Source organism: Hesperophylax consimilis, chromosome 12 (assembly GCF_061612785.1).
Source record: "Hesperophylax consimilis isolate HC1 chromosome 12, BYU_Hcon_1.0, whole genome shotgun sequence".
In the NCBI taxonomy this organism is placed as follows: domain Eukaryota; kingdom Metazoa; phylum Arthropoda; class Insecta; order Trichoptera; family Limnephilidae; genus Hesperophylax; species Hesperophylax consimilis.
In genome coordinates, this window is record NC_142847.1 from 15,919,979 (window position 1) to 15,941,197 (window position 21,219).

General features: G+C 33.4%; 1 protein-coding gene across 2 annotated transcripts in view; it reads right to left on the reverse strand.

The window, feature by feature from the left end:
- The window catches only part of LOC149419232 (uncharacterized), a 61,545-nt gene that overhangs the window by 4,273 nt on the left and 36,053 nt on the right, over positions 1–21,219 (reverse strand). The window contains exons 1-3 of one of the 2 annotated variants that reach the window (XM_089638164.1): positions 18,131–18,195; positions 12,610–13,142; positions 10,994–11,098 (exon numbers count right to left, since the gene is read on the reverse strand). In XM_089638164.1, coding sequence (XP_089494290.1) covers positions 11,000–11,098; positions 12,610–12,738 — 228 coding nt within the window. In that variant the 5' untranslated portion in view covers positions 12,739–13,142; positions 18,131–18,195 and the 3' untranslated portion in view covers positions 10,994–10,999. Of the gene's footprint in view, positions 1–10,993; positions 11,099–12,609; positions 13,143–18,130; positions 18,196–21,219 lie in introns of those variants that run through there. The other variant, XM_089638163.1, reaches the window with a different exon arrangement.

Below are 21,219 nucleotides of genomic sequence, written 5' to 3' on the forward strand. Positions count from 1 at the left end.
TAACATTAAATATAGTTACTTTTTCAAGTGTTTATATTATATAATGTTTTCTCATCGAACGTTAAATAGTTTTTTAATGAATGAAAACCTAAGATTAATATTTTTTCGATTTTTAAATAACTTTATCCGATTTAAAGATTCATTTAAATAAGTAACCTAACAAGATATTTAAATTTTTTCTTTTGGATTTTGACGTTTTTTTAGTAAGAAGGCGAAAAGGTTTCTATCTTGACTCTTCGTTGATGTTTTTTCTTTGATAAAACCCCGAATCCTTTTTTCGGTCTTCCATGGGAAAAGGTTCTTGTTTAGATGCAGAGGGTAATATTATGGTAGTAGGTATGAAATGCTTGAGAATGAAATGCAATGTCAAACCGACTCTTGCCTTCTAAAGCGTCAGAGAAAGCAATCTATACATTATTAAAATTTACGAGTTTTCACTTTGCTCGAATATTCCGTTACCTAGCTAAAATGTATTACGTTACTGAAGTTTAAGGCTGTATTTACAAAGTCATTACGTGCATTAATTACCCATTGCCTGTGGAGGAATATGTGACTTGCAGTAAACTGGTAATTTAATATTATAAGCCTCCTAATGCGGCACAGTGGCTTACTAAATTAACAGTTCATTTATGAATACAAATAAAAAAATCATCGTAGTCTATTTTGTGTTATTATTCTTGTTTCATTATAATAATTATGTATTAGGGTATTATGTAGCTAATTTTTTTAAACTTTTCAATAACTTTCTTCTCATTATCATGGTTTTAATGAGATATTTATGAATAAGATCAATTAATAATTGGCTCACGTAAAGTTAGTGTGATGGCTATTTCGTTGGACGTATAATACATATGGTGCAGTTAATATTAAAAAAATATATACCTAGGTAAGATTTGTAATATTACACTGTTTATCTCTCGCTATCAAAATCTTCGTATAGTAAAATAACGCACATTCTCCTTCCGTCAATAACAATGAAGTGTTGTTTTAAAGTGTTTAATAAACTATTTAAAAAATCTGATCCATTTGTAATAAATATTATATAGATATAATCCATGGATAATATGGACTTGAAAATATGCTTATATCATATTTTCTTGAGATTTAATAATAAAATTGCAAATTAAGCCCGTCGTCAAATGGGTCGGTAAGCAATCGACATAGACCGAGTTATGAAAGACCCTGCGCATAAAAATTAGTTCGCTATAGTTAGGTAACGGTCTGCAGCAAAATTCAACGTGGAACTTTTTTGCACACGGTCTTTGGTTTATGTCGATTTCTTACCGACTGGGCTGACAGGCTCACTTTTATTTTAACAAATGAAAATAGTTATATTAAATAATTGAAAATAAGAAGATAAACAATCCAGAATATTTATGGATAATGGTCGTAAATGGGATTTCAAGCCAGATCCTTTAGTCTTACCGTGACCAAACATTACCAATTATACAACTTAGGTTAGTTCAATTCGATCATCGTAATATTGATGTAATATTTCAATTTAAGATAATTTTTACTAACATTATCTTTATACATTTTTATAGGCTGCCATCTTTCGAATGATAGAAAAGTTCTGTTTTTTACATTTCAAATAATTTAAACGCCCCTAAGATGATATTTAACATAATTGAAGCCACGAATATAAGAACAAATTATTTAAATGGGTCTATAATAATAACCGTGTAGAATATTTCCTTTTGGCCAGAGTCAAAATCAATATCAATCACCGTCTATTTAGAACCCCGAAACTTTTCATATTCCTTTCCAAAAAACTAACTTAACCTTCTCCCTACCTGTTGTGCAAATATGTCGACTATATAACATCCACTGTTGTGGCCAGATGATTCCAGATATATTTAGCGACAGTCCCAATGACTTTAGAACAAGGCTGCCCAACCCCAGGCCCGCGGGCCACAATGTGGCCCGCGAACGAATTATAAGTGGCCCGCGTGAACCATTTTCAAAAAACCCGCCAATCCGCCAATTTGAAAAAGTGTCGCGGGCCCGCGGTAAAACAAACAATGCAGCTTGCGCGCGGTCATCAGTGTTGCCAACGAAGGCGCTATTTAGGCAACTCAGAACGAGAATCAGCGACGAAAAAATCTAACCTGTTGAACTTACTTTTTAAACAAAAATACACCGGTTTTTGATATAATATTCTTTGCGTCCGAAACGGAATCTTGTAGCCAACCCCCCCCCCCCCATGGAATACGAAAAATTGTTGTGGGGAATCACATATGATGTTTTTGGGTGCGCGGAATTTTTTCTCAGCGAAGTTCCGTAACAACCCCCCCCCCCATGGATTTCAAATATTTTGTGGGGAGCACTCATTTTGAATTTTTTTTGTGGGGAATAATGTTTTATAGAAATTCTCTAACAACCCTCCCCCCCATGGAAATAGGAACCGTCAGGTATTCAGTGGCCCGCCAGTGATTTAAAATCGTCAATTTCGCCCAACTGTTAAAAAGGTTGGGCAGCCTTGCTTTAGAAGATATATTGAATCTCTTGTTTTGTCTTCACTTGACTTAAACTCTATTTTATTTTTTCAATATATTTTTATTTTATATTGTAGAAACAAACAGTACATGATTTACAGTGATGAAACAATATATAGGAATTAGATACTTAATGTTGGGTACTTATGATATGTTTCCTTGTAATGTCTGCGAAGTGGTATGTTTATTCCTTTTACCAGGTGGCGTGTGTAGTATGTAGGTGTGTGTGTAATTTAGATGTGTATGTAATGTATGTGTGAATGTTTGTGTGAGTGCTGTGTGTATGCGCATTGAACAGTTTATATTATTGACATGATCCCACGTTTGAATTTGGGTAGTGAATCCGAAAACATGTGAATGTTAGAGTGTAGACAAATATTATTTAGAGTATAAAGAGCGCGGTTAATTGGCGAATTAGGTGCTGCTTTTGTTTTTTTTTGTAGTTGTTGTTTTACGCACTCATTGTTTTATGTTTAAAAATAGCTGTACACCGATATTGGATGGTTCGTATTTATTCTTTATATTTTTTGTTATCCCCCGCAACTAAAATAAAATACAAAAAGGGTCTGCTCAGTGGGTTGCTCCGCCGCTGCTACTGTAACAACAAGAACTAGAAATACCTGGTTGGAGACGTGAGACTTGTACAGGTTTGAAAAGAGATTCCAGGGGTGACTGACTGTGGCTACAGACTTTGCAATAAGAACTAGGAACTAGAAAGTATTGGGTACTTGATACACTTTATTATATATTATGGAAGGACAGGAAATTATTTCAGTGCGGATGTTTGCACGAACCTAGATTCATCATTTGAAGAATTTAAGCTCGTAACAAGTATTTCTGTTGTATTTATAATCTAATGTAACATTTCATGAACCTTATCTACGTACAAATCTATTTTTGTACATATATATAAAATTAAAATAGAAGCTGGCGAGTTACATAGGTGAGTGACTGAGGAAGTGCTAGATAATGTTGGATGTCGGAAAAAAAAACAAATTTGTATATTAATAGGAATGCAAGAAACTACATATTACAGGATATTGTATTAAAGATATACTTAATACAAATCATTATTATCTTAATAAGAATTCGTAATCTGCTCTTTCATAGATGGCACTAATTTAATTATATTAGTAAAAAAACACGTTTTGGAAGTTAGGGTATTTTCACAAACTAGGGATATCGTTAACAATATGTGGAAAAATAAAGGTTTCTTTTTCTGATTATGATTATCGTTCTAAAAATGTGTAATTTTAATATTTTGATTCATATTTATTGATTTTAAAAACGGCCTGTGATGTCAGGTCCGTCGACTTTCAGAGGTTTGTTTAACCAAACATCTTAGATTCAAGAATATTAAAATGTATATTTTTTAAATACGGCTTGCAATTATTATTGAGAATACATACTACATAAATTTAGATCCATAAGCCATCGGGTGAACACGAAGAAGAATAGGATATGGAGATATGGATGAATTGTGTTTTTTCTTTGTGAAAAGAAAGACAATCATGACATTTAAAGGTAACATAATAAGCGGAAAATGTTGCTAGTGCAGTGTATTGATGGAGGACTTGCAATAGATTGAACCCTTCCACGACTGGATGGAAATCCGACGTTTTGGAGAGAGTGAAAATAATGTTTGTGGGAATTCATGGGAAGAAGTGTGTGTGCAGTAAACTTGTGTTGTTGCTGAGCAGTGTGAAAAGCTAAAACCGTATCTGGAACAAAACCATATCCACGAAATAAAAAGATTGCAAAAGGGCAATTTCAAATTTTTATTTCTTTCTAGAGCAAACACGATGAGTTACAAAACTCATTGTAGGACAAGAGGAACTTACAATACATAGGTTGGAGTTAATGGGTAAATTTTTGAAAGGTTCTTTTGATACCAAAATTATAGGTTTCACATACGAAATAGTACCAAAATAGAAAATAATCAAAATTATTAGTTTTACATACAAAACAGCACAAAAATAGAAAAAGGGAGGTTAAGTAGAAAAAACAAGAAGAAACAAAAAAAGGAAACAGATAGGGATATACACATAAGCACAAAGCCAAGGTAAGAATATACAAGAAGGTACTCACCCACTAATACATTGGTAAAAATAGATTATAGGAAAGGAGAGAGAAAGAAACAAGACAGAATTACGTATTTTCGTTTTTATATGTTTTAAAAAAATATCATTTTAAAGCCTTACTTAGAAATTTTTTTGTATATGCTGGCTGTTTTTATACATATCTGGAAGATAGTAATAGAGTGTGTAGGCAATATAGTTAAGAGATTGTATCCTATATTCTGCAGTGTTTGTTAGAGGAATTATGTACTACTCATTCTTATTTTCTGAATCTATTCTTGTTCCTAGCAGAAATTCTTTACTTTTCTATCTTAGAAGCTCGCCGAAAAATATTTTCAAATTAACCTCTGAAATTAAATGTAAGCAATCTATTTCGAAAGTGGTTAACTTGTACGTCTCTAACAACTATACTCGTGGAATATCACATTTACATACTATTTTGTGATACAACAGCGAGAACTTCTTCTTATGAACGTGCTAAGAAACAGAGCGGATCAACTGTTGACCTGTGACTATCACTCACTCACTTTTATATTACTTACAGATAGTTTAAACAACTACCTTTTGACGCAAGTCACCAAATAGTCGTAAAAAAGTCTCCATCACCCTCGGCTATCTCCCGTTTGTTGTTTATTTATCATTAACTTTATTAACCCTTTTCAGTTATGTAATCATTTTTATGTGTAATCATTTTTTTGCTGTAATGCTTGTAAAATTTGGCGAATAACCGTTTTATTGTGATCACGACAGATAAATAAACTTATGGCATACAATAGGAGACCGATGTGAGTAGATGCGTTTCTTAGAGATAGTCAGGACTCAGGACTCCCCAGGGGTTATAGCGCTAATCCGCTAATGAATACGGTGACGAAAGCACAGCACGATTCGAGCAAATACACAATCAACTTGTGGTAATGATCTTACGTGCCAATATGGATTAACTCGTATCATTCCCAGAAACGGCGTTCTATTATTGTCAAAACAACATTACCTAACATTAGAAAGTGAAGGTGCCAAAATCAACGTATTAACAAAACCATCGGATTTTAAATACAGCTAATTACAAAACTTCACACACCTCCGTGATATGACATGTCTCGGAGAAGTGTTAAATAAATAACAAGCGCAAAAATACATTTTATTTGCGCGTTAATAAAAAACAATAACAAATGCGATTTGTTCTCTCATCACACAATGGACAAGTGAAAGTTATTTCCGAAAGAGTTGATGGTAGATATAATTTTAGTAACGAATTATGCTATTGTCATTGTTTGGTTATGGGTCATAACTATAACATGAATGGCAACGGCTTCAACGATGGACGTGAGCGAAATACAATGAAGTAGTTTGAACTCGTATAATAAGCTGTGGTTGTAAAGATGTTTATTTGATATACATACACATACACTCCCACATGTCTTGACAATATTTTTAATCAATTTACCTGTAAAAGGGTGTACTTATACGAATGAGAATACTAGCATACACATATAAGAAAATAATCCCTATGTGTGAACCGCTTATTTCTTGATGAATGTATGCATTTGTAACCTGACGGTTTAGCTAATACCGAGGCATTCCTCAGGGCAGTAGGTAGGTACTCGTTTTAAATACAAACATTTTTTAACATTTTGTTCGTGCACGGAGAAAACTTAATTGTTAAGTTATTACAAATCTTGTCAAAGTATTCGTTTTCCTGTTCAAACGGGACTAGAGGCCTGTAACGAATGATTTCATAGCAAACTTTCAATAAAGCACGAAAATGTTATGAGGAAGTCGGAACACGTGTTGTTCAAAATAATAACATTTTCGAATATCTTCCATTATATTCGGATAAGGATAGCAGCGTAAACAAGCGTTCAGATATTTTCTGAAAGACCAATACTTTATTAGGAAATGATCATGCAGTCACATTTTTAAAAGTATCTTGATAAAAAAAGCCGTACTTATTTTTCTCCGTGCGGTTTTATAACTTAATATAATTATAACACGAATACAGCTTGATAATAGGTGAAACCGGTACACGATACATACAGTGTCAAAAAATAGTCATCCATGCAAACCTAATTGTTTTTTTTTCTTGTTTAGATAGATATCAATATTATAATATAAACTTACACAGTGGTGTTAATGTGCCAAAGCTAGTGGAACTATGTTTCAATTTGAGTAGGGAGAAGATGATGGGTAGGTAATTTGAGTAGGGAGAAGATGATGGGTAGGTAATTTGAGTAGGGAGAAGATGGGAATCAGATCTGAACACTAAAGATAAATACAAAGATAAGGCCATTTAAAGCATCGTTGTAGATGGAGGTCTCCTCACCTCACTACTCACTCACTAGGGTGACACAGTGTGAGTATCATTCACTCCGGAACGTGGTGCACTCTAGAGCCAATGAGACCATGGCATCCCCAATCGGGGTATGGTGTGAGGCTGAAAGTTGTGAGGAGGGGAAGGAGAAGGTGAGCAGGAGGGTGGGGAAGCACCCGGATATTCAGATCTGGTCACCAAACAGGACCAAAATCATTTCAAGCGACGTTTCAATTCTGAATGGTGTTCTTTAGCCAGGGCGATACCGAGAGTATCTTTCACTCGGGAACGTGCCGCAAATATACAGAAAACTGTGAAATAACACAAATTTATCAAATAAAATTTACTTGCGCACGCTGGGATTTGAGTCGAGAGCCTTATCCCCCGACCGCGGAGGCCATCTGCAACGGAGTTGACAAACAGATATTATGTTATATACGCAAAATACCTTTTTCTATTCACTTTCGTTCGTAACCACGAAGAAACCTCATGAATACCAATGAGATTCGCATAGAATACATAGAATTTAATGTTTATTTTCCTGTAGCGTGTTGTAGACTTAGATGTGAAGAAAATAATAAACTATTAGGTAAGTCGTTCGACTGAAATAGTATTATTAAGTGCTCTTGTAGTCATGGCTTCCCTCGCACGATTGCACACGAAAAGCTTTCAGCTTCCTACTAATCAAATAATTATTTATGTGAAAATTAATATTCATGAGAAAGTTTTTTCTTTCGCGGAACTTGTAAAAACTACTTTTATTAAGTATCTGTTGTAAAAACGTCAATTTGGAGATAAATGCTTAATTTATAGTGGTTGATTGATGTGAAAGGATGCAGCATCAGTTTTTTCCAAGTGTCCGCAATTATTATTTATAGGTATATATAAAAAAGCATCGAGTGATTTTACGATTTGTTTAGCTAATTTAGGAAGTCTGTTATTCATTTTGCAATCCGTTTTTTTTCTGGGGTCACTGTTCTGGATTTGAAAGCGGTGATGAAAATATTGTGTAAGTTATAAGTAGGTATCTACTACGCAGGCGCGTGCAGTCTACAATGGGCCTCCACACTAGCGACCAAATTCTTGTAAGGTTTTTTAAAAATTCTATGACTTTAGATCTTCGGTTTATCGAAGATCTAAACTCTGCCACCCTAACATTTGATTTCTGTATATAGAATTCCAGTTTAATTTGGTTAAATACCTTATAATAACATATTAATTCAGTCTTCTCTTCGAGGTAACCGACAAACAACGAGATCATAATTCAGTCTTCTCTTCGAGGTAACCGACAAACAACGAGATCATAATTAGTCTTCTATTCGATGTAACCGACAAACAATGAGAACTTAATTCAGTCTTCTCTTCGAGGTAACCGACAAACAATGACATCTTAATTCAGTCTTCTCTTGAGGTAACCGACAAACAATTACATCTTAATTCAGTCTTCTCTTCGAGGTAACCGACAAACAATTACATCTGAATCCAGTCTTCTCTTCGAGGTAACCGACAAACAACGAGATCATAATTAGTCTTCTATTCGATGTAACCGACAAACAATGAGAACTTAATTCAGTCTTCTCTTCGAGGTAACCGACAAACAATGACATCTTAATTCAGTCTTCTCTTGAGGTAACCGACAAACAATTACATCTTAATTCAGTCTTCTCTTCGAGGTAACCGACAAACAATTACATCTGAATCCAGTCTTCTCTTCGAGGTAACCGACAAACAATGACATCTGAATCCAGTCTTCTCTTCGAGGTTTTTGAATGGGATTCTTATAGGATAAAATTATTGTGTAAACATTAAACTCTGTTTTTGGGTATGTGAATTTTAACGGCAAAATATTTTCGGATGAGAATTTTGTAGACGAAGAACGTTTTGATTTCTCAATTTGTAAAAACAAATATTTTTTTGTTGTTTAACAATCTAAGGAGATTCTCCATTTCCGAGTCAATTAAAAACAGGTGAAGTTAGGTAAGTCACAAATTCAGTGTCCATATATCTAAATAAAAATAAATGTTATAATTATAATTAATTTATGTACTTCACTATCTATTAAGTATTAATTTATGTACTTCACTGTCTATTAAGTATTAATGTATGAACTTCACTATCTATTAAGTATTAATTTATGTACTTCACTATCTATTAAGTATTAATTTATTTATTTATATGTACTTCACTGTCTATTAAGTATTAATGTATGAACTTCACTATCTATTAAGTATTAATTTATGAACTTCAATATCTATCAAGCATTTAATATTGACAATGCAAGCAAGGTACTTCAGTATGTATTCAGTTTGTCGCAAAAATGTGTGTGTGCTACGTATAGCTTAAAATCTTATAATAAAAATAAGAGTAGGTGTAATATTATTTTGATGCGTCAATAAACTTTCTAGGCGGGTTCCTTAGTTTAACGGAAAAGGCGACGCCTGAATATTGGAAAGTGTTTCCGATATGGAAGTTATCTTCATAATATACCCAACTAATGAATACATATATGACGGATGGATTACATTTTACCAACTAGTTATTTTGAGGTCAAATGAGTTGAGAGCTATTAGAAACCTAAATATCAACATACAATGTTTATGTTATTGAATGTGGGCGTGCCCATAAAAAAACTTACTAGCAAGCTACACGTGTATGTATTAAACATAATTAGTTCACGATTAAAACATCTCAATTAATAATATCATACATATGAAACACAAAAAACAAAACAAGGAAAAAAAGTTACCTACTTAAATACATTTTGTATTAACCCTTTAGGCCTTGGAAGGATATTACTAGCCACAAACATCATATTCCATTATAGCCTCTGAAGGACAGATCAGACCGGGGCGTCAATACATTATAAAAGTATTTTTATCTTTTTTTCTATAATTCGTAGATATGTGATATGTTCGTCGTTGGAAACATAAATAATTATTCTCCACAGTTTCTACCAAATATTTATACATTATTACATGAATAAAATTTAAAAAAATTGGCAAAGTTCATGTTTACGAATGGGCGTCATTTTTTCATTGACAGTTGAAAGTCAAATAATTATTTGTATTTTTTATTGTATAAACGGCGTAAAAGTGAAGTGACTGTTTTATTTCTACACAAAAGGAACATATTATAAAAATATCAAATTCTTTCAAAATTATGGACGTTCAGAGTCAAAATGTTCTTGTAAGTTTTTTGTTAACATTTCCATGTTTGATATTAACAATTTATTGTTTAGAATGATCAACGTTTTTTCAATTGCATATATTTCAAAGATAATTTAATCTAGTTTCTAAAATTTCTTTTAGCGACAACTTAAAAAATAACTAATGTGTAGCACATTTTAAATAGCTCGGGTGCATTTCGAAATTCCAAGAAAATTCACCATGTCGTAGTTGGGACATATTGAATATTATAATGAAAATGTATTTAAACTTTTAGGTAGTCAGCTCAATTCTATGTATGTAGATTCAAAAAGGGTTGTTATAAGATATTTATGAATTTTTAAATTAATTCATTTAATGTACAAATAAAAATATTTCGACGCGTCGGCTATATTCACCAAATTCTGTAAGATTAAGACCGATTGTAGACATGACAAAATCAACTATTTTCGACACACACGAACTCTGTTGTTCATTTCCAAAACAATATTTTTTCTAACTAGAATTTATTTTAAAAACGTTTGCCTGAAAACAGTAAGATGGCGGTAATGTAAATCTTCGTTATAAAAGTTATGAATTTCAGTTACCAGATGGCACTATTTTGGGTGGATTTTTTTTTGATGGGAATATTATAAAATTCTGAAATGATGAATTTTTACGATAGTAATGCCATCTGCGATAATTTCTCCGAAACCACAGAGGCTTTGATGCTCTACCGAACACTTTAGGTTTGAAACTTGGCTATATGAAATGAGCCACATGAAAATGAGTTATGGTTTGAGATAAATTCAACAGAGGTAAGCCGTTAGAGGAAAAATGGAATATTTTATTTGGGTACTTAAAATGTTAGCATTTTTTCAGTTTCTTAAATAAACAAGAAAAGGGTATTCATAAAAAAATAAGTACGTCTGTAAATTGTTCATTTTATTTGGAAATTATTAAACTTACATAATGTTAGTGGGTTCTCCGCGCCTCTCTGGCGGCCCTCTCCTGAAGCTTCAGCTCGTTGATGGCCGCCACTGTTCCAAAAAGGACTTTCGCTGTCACTTGTTGCTGCAAAAACACAATAATTAGTTAAAACGACTCTAAAAATTAAATAAAATTAGAGATCGAGTTAAATAAACGTCCGTTTTTTCCGAATGTTTCACTCTTCAAGGGAATTGAATCAAATTATAGATTGTGGGAAGAAGAATTAACATTATATTATTTTTATTATGGACATGTCGTACCTAATTATATGGGATATTGGAGTCGAGTTATGACTCGGAGATGATATGTTGAACAAAGGGGAGGCATTTTAAGATAAGGCTTGGTAATTATTTAGGGAGGGACAACAGAAAACACCACAGAAAGTACAATCTGGGGAGTCAAACATGTGAAATTTAAAAATGCTTTGTATTAAATTTGATTTCACTCAACCACCATGATAAACTCATGCCAGTATCATGGTAGTCGTAAATAGATTATACAATGCAATTACTATTATGTAAGGTAAAAAATTAAAACAACAGATATTATAAAACTATAACGCAGGTTAATCATGGTACATTATTTATGGTCACATTGCCACACTTGAGTTTGGCACACGGAGGAAAGATTCCTTCGTGGTATGGCGTCTTCAAGCCAACGTGATTTTGTTCTGGATGTTATGGAAAAATATATACCTAGGTATTTTATGTACCGGTATTATTCCTTACTACTTCATTAAAAAATTATTCTATTTACCTACATTACGATTAGTACGATTTCAGTTCACAAGTTTGAGTTGTTCTATGGTGAAGTAGATAGTGATGCCATTACTAAAATCTTCTGGGGGAAGTTCTATAGCTACCAGAAATCCAATTACTAACCCCTATGCATATTTGACACCCTACCGATTACATTTTTGTGGTTTGGCCATACTGGACGTAGATCAAACTGGCTCGGCTCAGTCGTGTGTGGCCTCCAATTTGCACCATGTCCGAATGGATTCAGCCAAATGTTTTGGGCTCTACCGCGCGTATCCAGTTTTAGGGAATGTGCATCCCAGGTTTGATGAAAAGTGGGTGTACTTGATGTTGTGATAGGAGTGAAGCGAAACGTTTTCAGTGAAACGGTCTAGTGGCGACAAATGAAAGAAGTATTATTTTTTTTAAAGTCACCGGAGTCCAAAATGACATCTAGTAAAGATATTTGAAAGGGGTGATATTGAAAATTTATGTTCGTTCTACGAAGGTTCTATCTATATCTCCTTTTATCGTTTTCCGTTGTCAATGGATTTATTTTATCCTCTCGACCGATTTTTTTATATATTACACCAAGTTTGCAAAAAATTTTCAGCGATCGTTTGCCATAATGTTCCAAATTTATAGAACCTAAAAATATGGTAAAGACGGTGAAATCTAGCTGGATTCATTGGCCTTAAGCCATAGTATGCAGTTCACATGTTTCCATATTAATATTTTGACGAATTATATTTGAATATTATATTATTATATTATTATTAAATAATATGCTAATTGCATATATGACACCAATCGTAAATTTAGTTACTTATTATTAGATAAATTACATGATGTTCTCACCTGATATCCTTTATTGCTACCGCCGGATCCTTTGGTGTAAGACTTGGCGGTGCACCCTCCACCGGAGTACATGTTGTTGTTCGCGTCTCTCTGTGTAGATGAGAAGGGAGGCTCGCAGTTCTGAGACATGGCTACAATTTGATGAGATAATAATAAATGCCTTTGAGAGTTACACAGGTAACAATAGTGATGATACACTTGATAGTGTTGCTGACGAGTTAACTGCGTCTTTCAATATCTTCAGTAGTTAATTCTTGAATCTTCTTATCACTGAATTCAAAGAATGGTTTTTCACTAATCGTTTTTTTTTTGCTGTTGTATCATATGAATATTAGCACTTGTAGAACTTGTGGGTTAAGAACTTGGTGGAATTATTTTAATGGTATTATTATTGAACACTTTAAGTTTATTGAAAATATTTATTTTGTGAAAAGAACGATTATTGATTATCACGATCACTTTTAGAACTGTATTAGATTTGGATATTCAGTTCAGTTCTTATTCCAAATGATATTATTGTTTTGATATGCAATCTGTAATAAAAATTGTTTTATTTTACATTGATTAGTGGTTCTTAAAAGTACAAGGATCGACAAAAAATATTATATTATTACCAGTCAATCATTTTTCAATTCCATAAATTGAGAGAATCATATATCGTGTTTTAGAATTTGTAAGGTAAGAGTGACCGTGACAGTCATATCAGTGGAAGATGGCCATTTTCAAATATTCAATGCACAATCTAGGATTATTCTAACATGAAAACTACACACAGCCTACCCTTTATCATAAAGTAATTGCACGCCACTGTACTATACATATTATTTGTGAATTTAAAATATATACATATTCTAATATAGTCCCATGGTTAGGTTATTAGATAAGTATTGTTTCATTCTCAAAGCGGGTACATACTGACTTGAGCAAAATAGTACTGACGAAATCTTCAACAACTTTAACATCATGTTAATTAAACAACTCTATTCTAAAACAATACTCCTTTACAGATATAAACAGAAATAACAACTAACTCGCATATAACACTAGATCTCAGGGTCAAAAACATATCCGTTATGCAACTACGAATACAACATTTATGTTGTTATGTTATGTCATGGTACTAAACTCTGCAGCAAAATCTCTCTCTCATCAAAAAATCACAGTAACGTTATACTATTTAAAACTCAAATAAAAATAAAAAGCTGGGTACACAATATAGGGAGATCAGCAGTAGGAAACATACTGAAACGGAAACCACTCAACCGCACTAAAATAATCACTACATTATATATATTTCAAATTCTTCCAGTAACTTAATATTTTATATTATTCATATAATTACGTTTTAATATTAAAACTTAATCCTTAGCACCAGAGCTCCCAGGGAGGATATCACTATTTATATTTGTAACAAAAAAGAAGATAATAAAAAAACATATATTATTATAATGAGTACACTAATGACTATGTACTATATCGAATTGCAATTACGTTTTCGAGTAACTGAATGCTTATCATACTTTCCTCATGGAAAACATCTTAATTTCTATTAGAAAACATGAGTTATCAATATATAATTGAAAATTAAAACTTTCTCGATTTCCATCTGCCATTGGCGGCTCACTCACGTGACACAGTCCACATGGTGCTTACTGACACCGACAGCGTTCCCTTTCGTTTGTGGGACCTACTCGCTCTGTCGGGGCAATGACTCCTGCTACTCTACCATTATACCTGTCTACGTATACATACAGGTATGTCTGCGTGTACCTGTGTAACTGGTGGCTGTGTGTGGCTGCACTTTACATGTATAGCGTGTGTATAGCACACTACCCGCTGAAGTTAGCGGTGTCTGTTGTATGCTCAAGAAGTACAGGGCGGTTGGGAAAGATAGAGAAATAACCTTTGAGTAAAGTGAAATAACTTTTTGCGCAGTGCCCTTTTTACTATCAATAGTTTGTATAAGTTTGTGAGTTTTTTGGTTGGCTTGCAGCCTCAATGGAGTCACATAATGTGGCTTCTTATCACGTAAAAAGCACACCGCGTGAAACACATAAAAGGCGCCCAAAGCCTGCTTTTGAGGCTCTTAGATCTTGAAAACGTTTCCCCATATTAATGATTATAATAGGCTAGCAATTATAAACCTTATAGGAGAGAAGCAAATAACCAATATTAAATAAACAATTCTTTGAAATTTATCCAAGGCGATGCACTATGTCGTGTAATATTTTAAATTGAGCCGCTATCAATAACAACCCTTACGTAGATGGCGATAAGGTTTAAATTCCCGGTTAACATCATCCGGCTGTTTTGATTTATGCAAGAAAAAAACATGGCCAAAAAGTGCCTTTTATTTTATTTTGTAAATGTTCAGGCATAAATATTTAATTTTTTTTCGATCATTTTATAAATAACTTAATTTGCCCCATTATACAATAAATCATAAACGAAAATTGGTTCGTAAGTAGGAAATTTTGAACTTTAAAGCAGTTTTCATAGGCCTTTACATTATTTTTTTCTGGGCTTATAAAAAGACTTATCTAAAAAATACTCGATTATTTCAAAGGTCAAGATGTATTCTACTCGCAGTATTTAGTTAAAGCATCTGAAACATTTCTAGTTTCAAATTTTCAAACCAAAAACACATGATTATGCATTACTACGTATGGCATCGCCAAGGCCATGAAGTATTGGATATACGTACTCGTGTTTCATAACACGCGAATTCAAGCCTCCGTAGCGAGTGGTTTTAAAAAAAATTAGTTCACAGAGAAAACTATTTTTCAATAAATATTACGAGAACTATTTTTTAAGGAGCTATCTGGTTTCAAAACCACCACCACAACTCAGGTTATATTGAATAATAATTATTGATTCAAACTAAATGCGGTGCGAATCTCAACTCAAAACCAGAAATCAATTCCATTTCGGTGGACATTTAAAAATGTCTGAAAACATTAAAATTCTGAGAATTTATTTTGTACCAACCCTAGTAATAATCACTCATTTTGCGACCACCCTGTGCCCTGTAGTTGTGTAGCTGAAAGCACACACACACATATTGTAAGATATCTCACGTTTGGTATTAATTTGAGTGTTTGCCCCATTAACCCAATGGCAGTTTTGTGTCCTTTTGCCCCAGTTTAGTGTGAATATTCATACTGATCATTTTATTAATATAGTTATGTTACTGTGCAATAATTTTACGTCTTGTAAGTGTGATGTTATAGTAGCAAAATGCCTGAAGAAACTGTAAAAAAACCTACCTGCCTGAAAAAAGATTTAAAAAGAATTGTATATCCTATCTTGAAGAAAAAAGATAAACAAAAATTGATTTGAACTATTGTGTAATGGTAAAGGTGTTATTTTAGGTGAATACTACAAGAATATAAACTGTTAAAATAATTAATCCATTAATATTAACGATTTTAATTGTGGCTTTGAAAAAATAAACTTATTTTCATGGAACTAGAAATGATTCATTTCAGTTTTACTACCCGGCTTCGCCCGAAATGTAGGTTTGAGAAGATGGAATAAAATACATATTTATATATCTATATCTATATGTGTATGCATAGTATATTTAAAACTAAAAAATAAGTCGCATGCGGAAAATAGTCATGTTGAGATAGAAATTTCAAATGTAAATAGTTATGTTGTGTTAGAAATTCAAAATATAAATAGTTATGTTGGGCTAGAAATTACAAAAATCTGTTAGTGAAAAAATAAGAAAATACACAGATTTAGGAAATGAAATAAAAAGAATTTGGCATTCTCAGACTATAAAAATATTACCATTCGTTATTTCGGCTACTGGCATTATACCTAGCTCTCTAATTAAAAATTTAGGCGTATTAGATCTATCAAAAAATTTATATATAAAGATGCAAAAGTCGGTCATTTTCAATACATGTAGGATAACAAAAGATTTTTTAAATATTTATGTTGAGGGATCAGTAGGATTTATAGGCCCTGTTAGAAGTTCTACCGAGCCGAACCCTCTGATATGAAAATATCTGGGGACGGTGAATTTTTTTTTCCCATTTGATATCTGGTGAGTTGACGTGTTGTTGTTCTTGTATTGTTTTGTATTTATTTTACTTATATAATGCACTTACATAGTGTTGATTGACTAGCTGATCATTTGTGGAAAAGTGAGTGGAAGGGTTAAGTTTTTCCTTTGGGGAAGACTTAACCCGGACAACTAAATCGGAAGTTTAAAAAGAAAAATAAATAGTTATGTAGAGCTAGAAAATCTAAATATAAATAGTTATGTTGAGCTAGAAATTACAAATATAAATAGTTATGTTGTGTTAGAAATTCAAAATATAAATAGTTAAGTTGGGCTAGAAATTACAAATATAAATAGTTATGTAGAGCTAGAAAATCTAAATATAAATAGTTATGTTGAGCTAGAAATTTCAAATATAAAAATTAAGAAAATGGCCATGATGCCAGAGTTCTCGGTTGTTACTAAAACAGACTTTAAATTGATGATGATGGTAGCAAGAGATCCTAAATTTTGTAAAAATTTGGCAAATAATATTAATAACGAATTTCACAGCGAAGAAAGATAACTTTCATTAATTTGCAAACTGCATTTTCAACTGCAATTTCAAACTTATTCCACAAAAAACAATATTTTTTAACATTAACTCTACACAGGAGACCATGAGGAAAATAATTTCCCTTTTTCTTGTTTTCTAAGTCTTTTTGAGGAAAGGAAACAGTGAAGATGAGCTTGAAGAGACTCATGTTGGCGAAGGGAGGAAACACAGAGGCAGGCGAATGGTTCCTCCATTAACTCAAGAACCTTTGACGTGTTTGGCGACCACTGGTGCCGAAGGGTTCAATGACGCTAGTTCTTCGGAGCATCTTCCAATGAAATAGCGTTAGAACAAGAACAGCATTCCAACCTGACGCCTGTTCTCTAAAGATTGCTAAGATAGGGAAATCTATCAAACGGACCACCCGTTTCTGCACAGAGTCAAGGGTTTTTTGCAAGTATCTTGGAGCCCCAAACAAGAGGTGAATACAAAATTCAACACACTGGGGCGCACTTGCGATAGTACGGGGTAAGCAGTTATGAACGATTAAATAATCTTCAGGTACTGGCTAACAGTACGCCCGGCTTCTGAAAGGACAACTTAAATTACTTGATTTCCAATATTAATCAATATTTAAATCGATTTGATTTCTCGAATAAATTTGTAAATTGAGTGTACCTACCTACATAAAAATACTACGTTGATGTTTGTATAATTGTAAAAAATAACATGAATTCCGTCAAAAGTGAAATCTACTGGAGATATAACCGAATATTACTTCAAATTTGGTGTAAGAATACCCGTTCCACTGTCAAACAAAAACAAGATTACTTTGCAACTCCACAGATGTGTAAGATGTTTTAATGTTTGTTTAGTTGTCAAAAATATAATCGAGTCCATACAAAATTGCTCAATGATTTAATCCAATTCATTTGATAAATGTTGCTGTAAATTTGTTATTGCTGTAAAAATACCTTTCCCACTGTTAAATATAAACAATATTTTGATGTAAGGTCCACACAGATGATATAATGTTTGTTTATTTGTTTGCACACCACGATACTTCGGTAAACACACACTGAAGCTAAGCTATGTCGGGCACTGAAGTATTGAAAGGAGGACTTCAGTGATGCGGAGGTGACTGGTGGTCCCCGTACGAGTATCTTGGAGGCAATGGAAACGTGTGGGTCTCCATTCAAGTGTGGTGGAAAATTCACGTGGTAGGGGGTCAATAACCATTGAATCAGTGCCAGCAAATCATCTTCATTTTAATTAATGGAAAAAAATGCTCTAAATATTTTTTTATATAGATGGACAGCGTGGATTGAACCTTCACTGGGAACTGCTCGTGGACTTAAGCATTTGAGTTGGGTGCTCGATAGATAAATAAATTATGTGCCACAACCAAAAAGCTTTTACGCTTTAGTTGCTCAAAACTTACGTAGATACTTCCGAACCTTCTAGAATTATTATTGAATAATGTTGTTCATCTGTTGGAACGTGGTTTGTTTTATGTTTTTTGCTGATATTTTTATTTCCTTTTGTTATTTTCATTACAAACGAGTTGAAGTAATTTTATACAAATAATCAAACAATTCGACTTTTAACAATGGTACAATTTAAAAAAATTAAATCATTTTTTTGTACTTCCTGATTTGAATTTTTAAACCATTTTCATGTCCTATATCTACAAGTCAGAAACTATTTTTCAAAGTAGAACAATTATTTTTACTAACTTTGATATTTTTTTTTTTCTTGAAAATGAACACATTTTGACTTCGCCCGACATGACGAACATCAATCGAACAAATCTTCTAACTCAACCGAACTTAAACGCTTACTTCGAGGAAAAATGTGTTGCATCTCTGAAGATATGTTTCTGCACACCACCACTCAAAGCCACCTGCAACTTTCTCTTCCTTCAAATCCAATCAAATGTCATGAAGTTTGTCCTAACCAGACACATCGTGCACGATGACTTATGGCCATGGGTAACTTATACCAATACTAATAATATGCCAGCTAACTATTACATTGGTATTGGCGGCGGGTAACGACCTCATGCGTCTTTACATGCAACGTGCGTAACTATATCAAAATATTCAAACACCTTGGGAATTTGCTGATATGCAACGGTGAGAATTCGTTGCACAATGTCAACACGATCGCCGCAAATGACTGTGAGTTGGACGCTCTGAATGGCCGTTGCATTCACTGCAATGCATGCCTGTTATCTTCTTGGGCATCTGATGTTTTCCACACTAAACACACCGCTAAGGGAAAAGGGAGGCAGATATTTTTGTTTGGAACATTTCAAAATGAGGTCATGTTTTTAAATTTACGTCTGAAAAATGCTTTTAAGCCTGCTAACATTTACAACTTGACATGGATAACTTTGCAGGCGGTAGGGGAAAAATTAAGGTTTTAAAACAAAAGATAGAACTTCTTTAATTCAGAGACCGTAAGTCAACTGTCCAAACTTCTCCAAACTGTAACTGTAATGTCAACTGTATAACTGCAAACTGTAATGTCCAAACTGCTCGTGATACTAGAACCAAAGGACATAATCTCTTACAAATCCCTTTCGCTAAAACAACTTTTGGCCAGAGAAATTTTAGATATTTTGCAACAAGACTATATAATGCTTTCCCACTAGCTATTAGACTGAATGATTTTTTTTCGAAATATAAAACAGACATCAAGTCTGATGATCCAAGACAGATACAAGATTAAAAAAAATTATAAAAATCCCCTCATAAGTATGTACTAGATGCTGATTAACCAATTTATCATTTATTATTATTATTTATTATTTTTTATCATTTTCACATTGTCATTTATGTTATGAAATATTATATGTATCAAATAAAATAACATTAAAACATTAATTTATGTACTCAATACGTCTGTCTCGACACAGGTTTATCCTAGTGAGACAAACATTGAAAAAAAAAACTGTAAAAAAACTTTATATTGTTAATAAAAAAATAGTAAAAAACTCTGGTAGATACTATCAGTATCTCCCTGGTAAAAGACTCATTCAAATTTGAAACTTTGCGTTGCTTCAAATGGCTCTAGCTGTGTTTGGTGACAGGTTCTGAAGAGCCAGGTTGTTCCAATCATCATCTTTCGCATCTCTTTCCCCTCCCCAAGCCTGAAGCCTCAGAGCTCACCCTAACTGGGGATGCTACAGTCCCACTGGCTTCAGAAACATATAATTATATTATAAATAAGTAGGCCAACTTACTGACGTTACTTTACTTTCTTTTAAATATTAATTTTCTCTAATATAAATTCAATAAATTGAAATATTTCAAGCTCAGTTATTTCAGTAGGTAAATAAAATTCGCAAAACTAATCTGGTAAATATATCAGATTAGTTTTGCGAATTGGAGAGCAGAGAGAACCTAATAAATTACGAGTACAGGCGATCAATAATAAAACTTATCTTGACAGATAGAAAACGCACAGCCACATAGCTGTAAATAGTCCAGATATTATCTGAGTGTAGGTAGTTTTAGAAATTTGTCAAATTAATCGCAAACTATTTAGTTATTAATTTGTGCTTATTAAACAAATACAATGTTTTATTGAAATGAAAGATAAACTTTCTCAGGTTACAAATATTTGAATTTTAATTCCCCTATTAATGTATTTTTTTACTTGGACCAGTTGCTAGTAATGTTTTCGGCGCAATCCCTTGAATTTGCCTCGGTCAATAATGGTTACCGTTGACCGCTGACCGCTGACCGGGCGGAGTCGGGCAGAGTCGGGCAGAGTCGGTCAGAGCGGACAGAGGCGGCAGATCGTGATCAGCACACTCTGCTCGACTGGCCTGGTTCAGTGCTCGAGTGCCGGGTCACCAGAATAAACCGCTATTTCGACAACGGCGAAGCATTTTCGGCTTGCGTATTGCGACCGTAATGACTCGCTACTGGTACTACTGATATCTGTGATGGCCCGGCAAAAACACACCACGAATAGCGGGAGTTTTGGGCAGGTGACGGGACATTTATGAGTTTGGTTGCTTTTTGTTGTGTTCCAATATGACTAGATTTTTTTA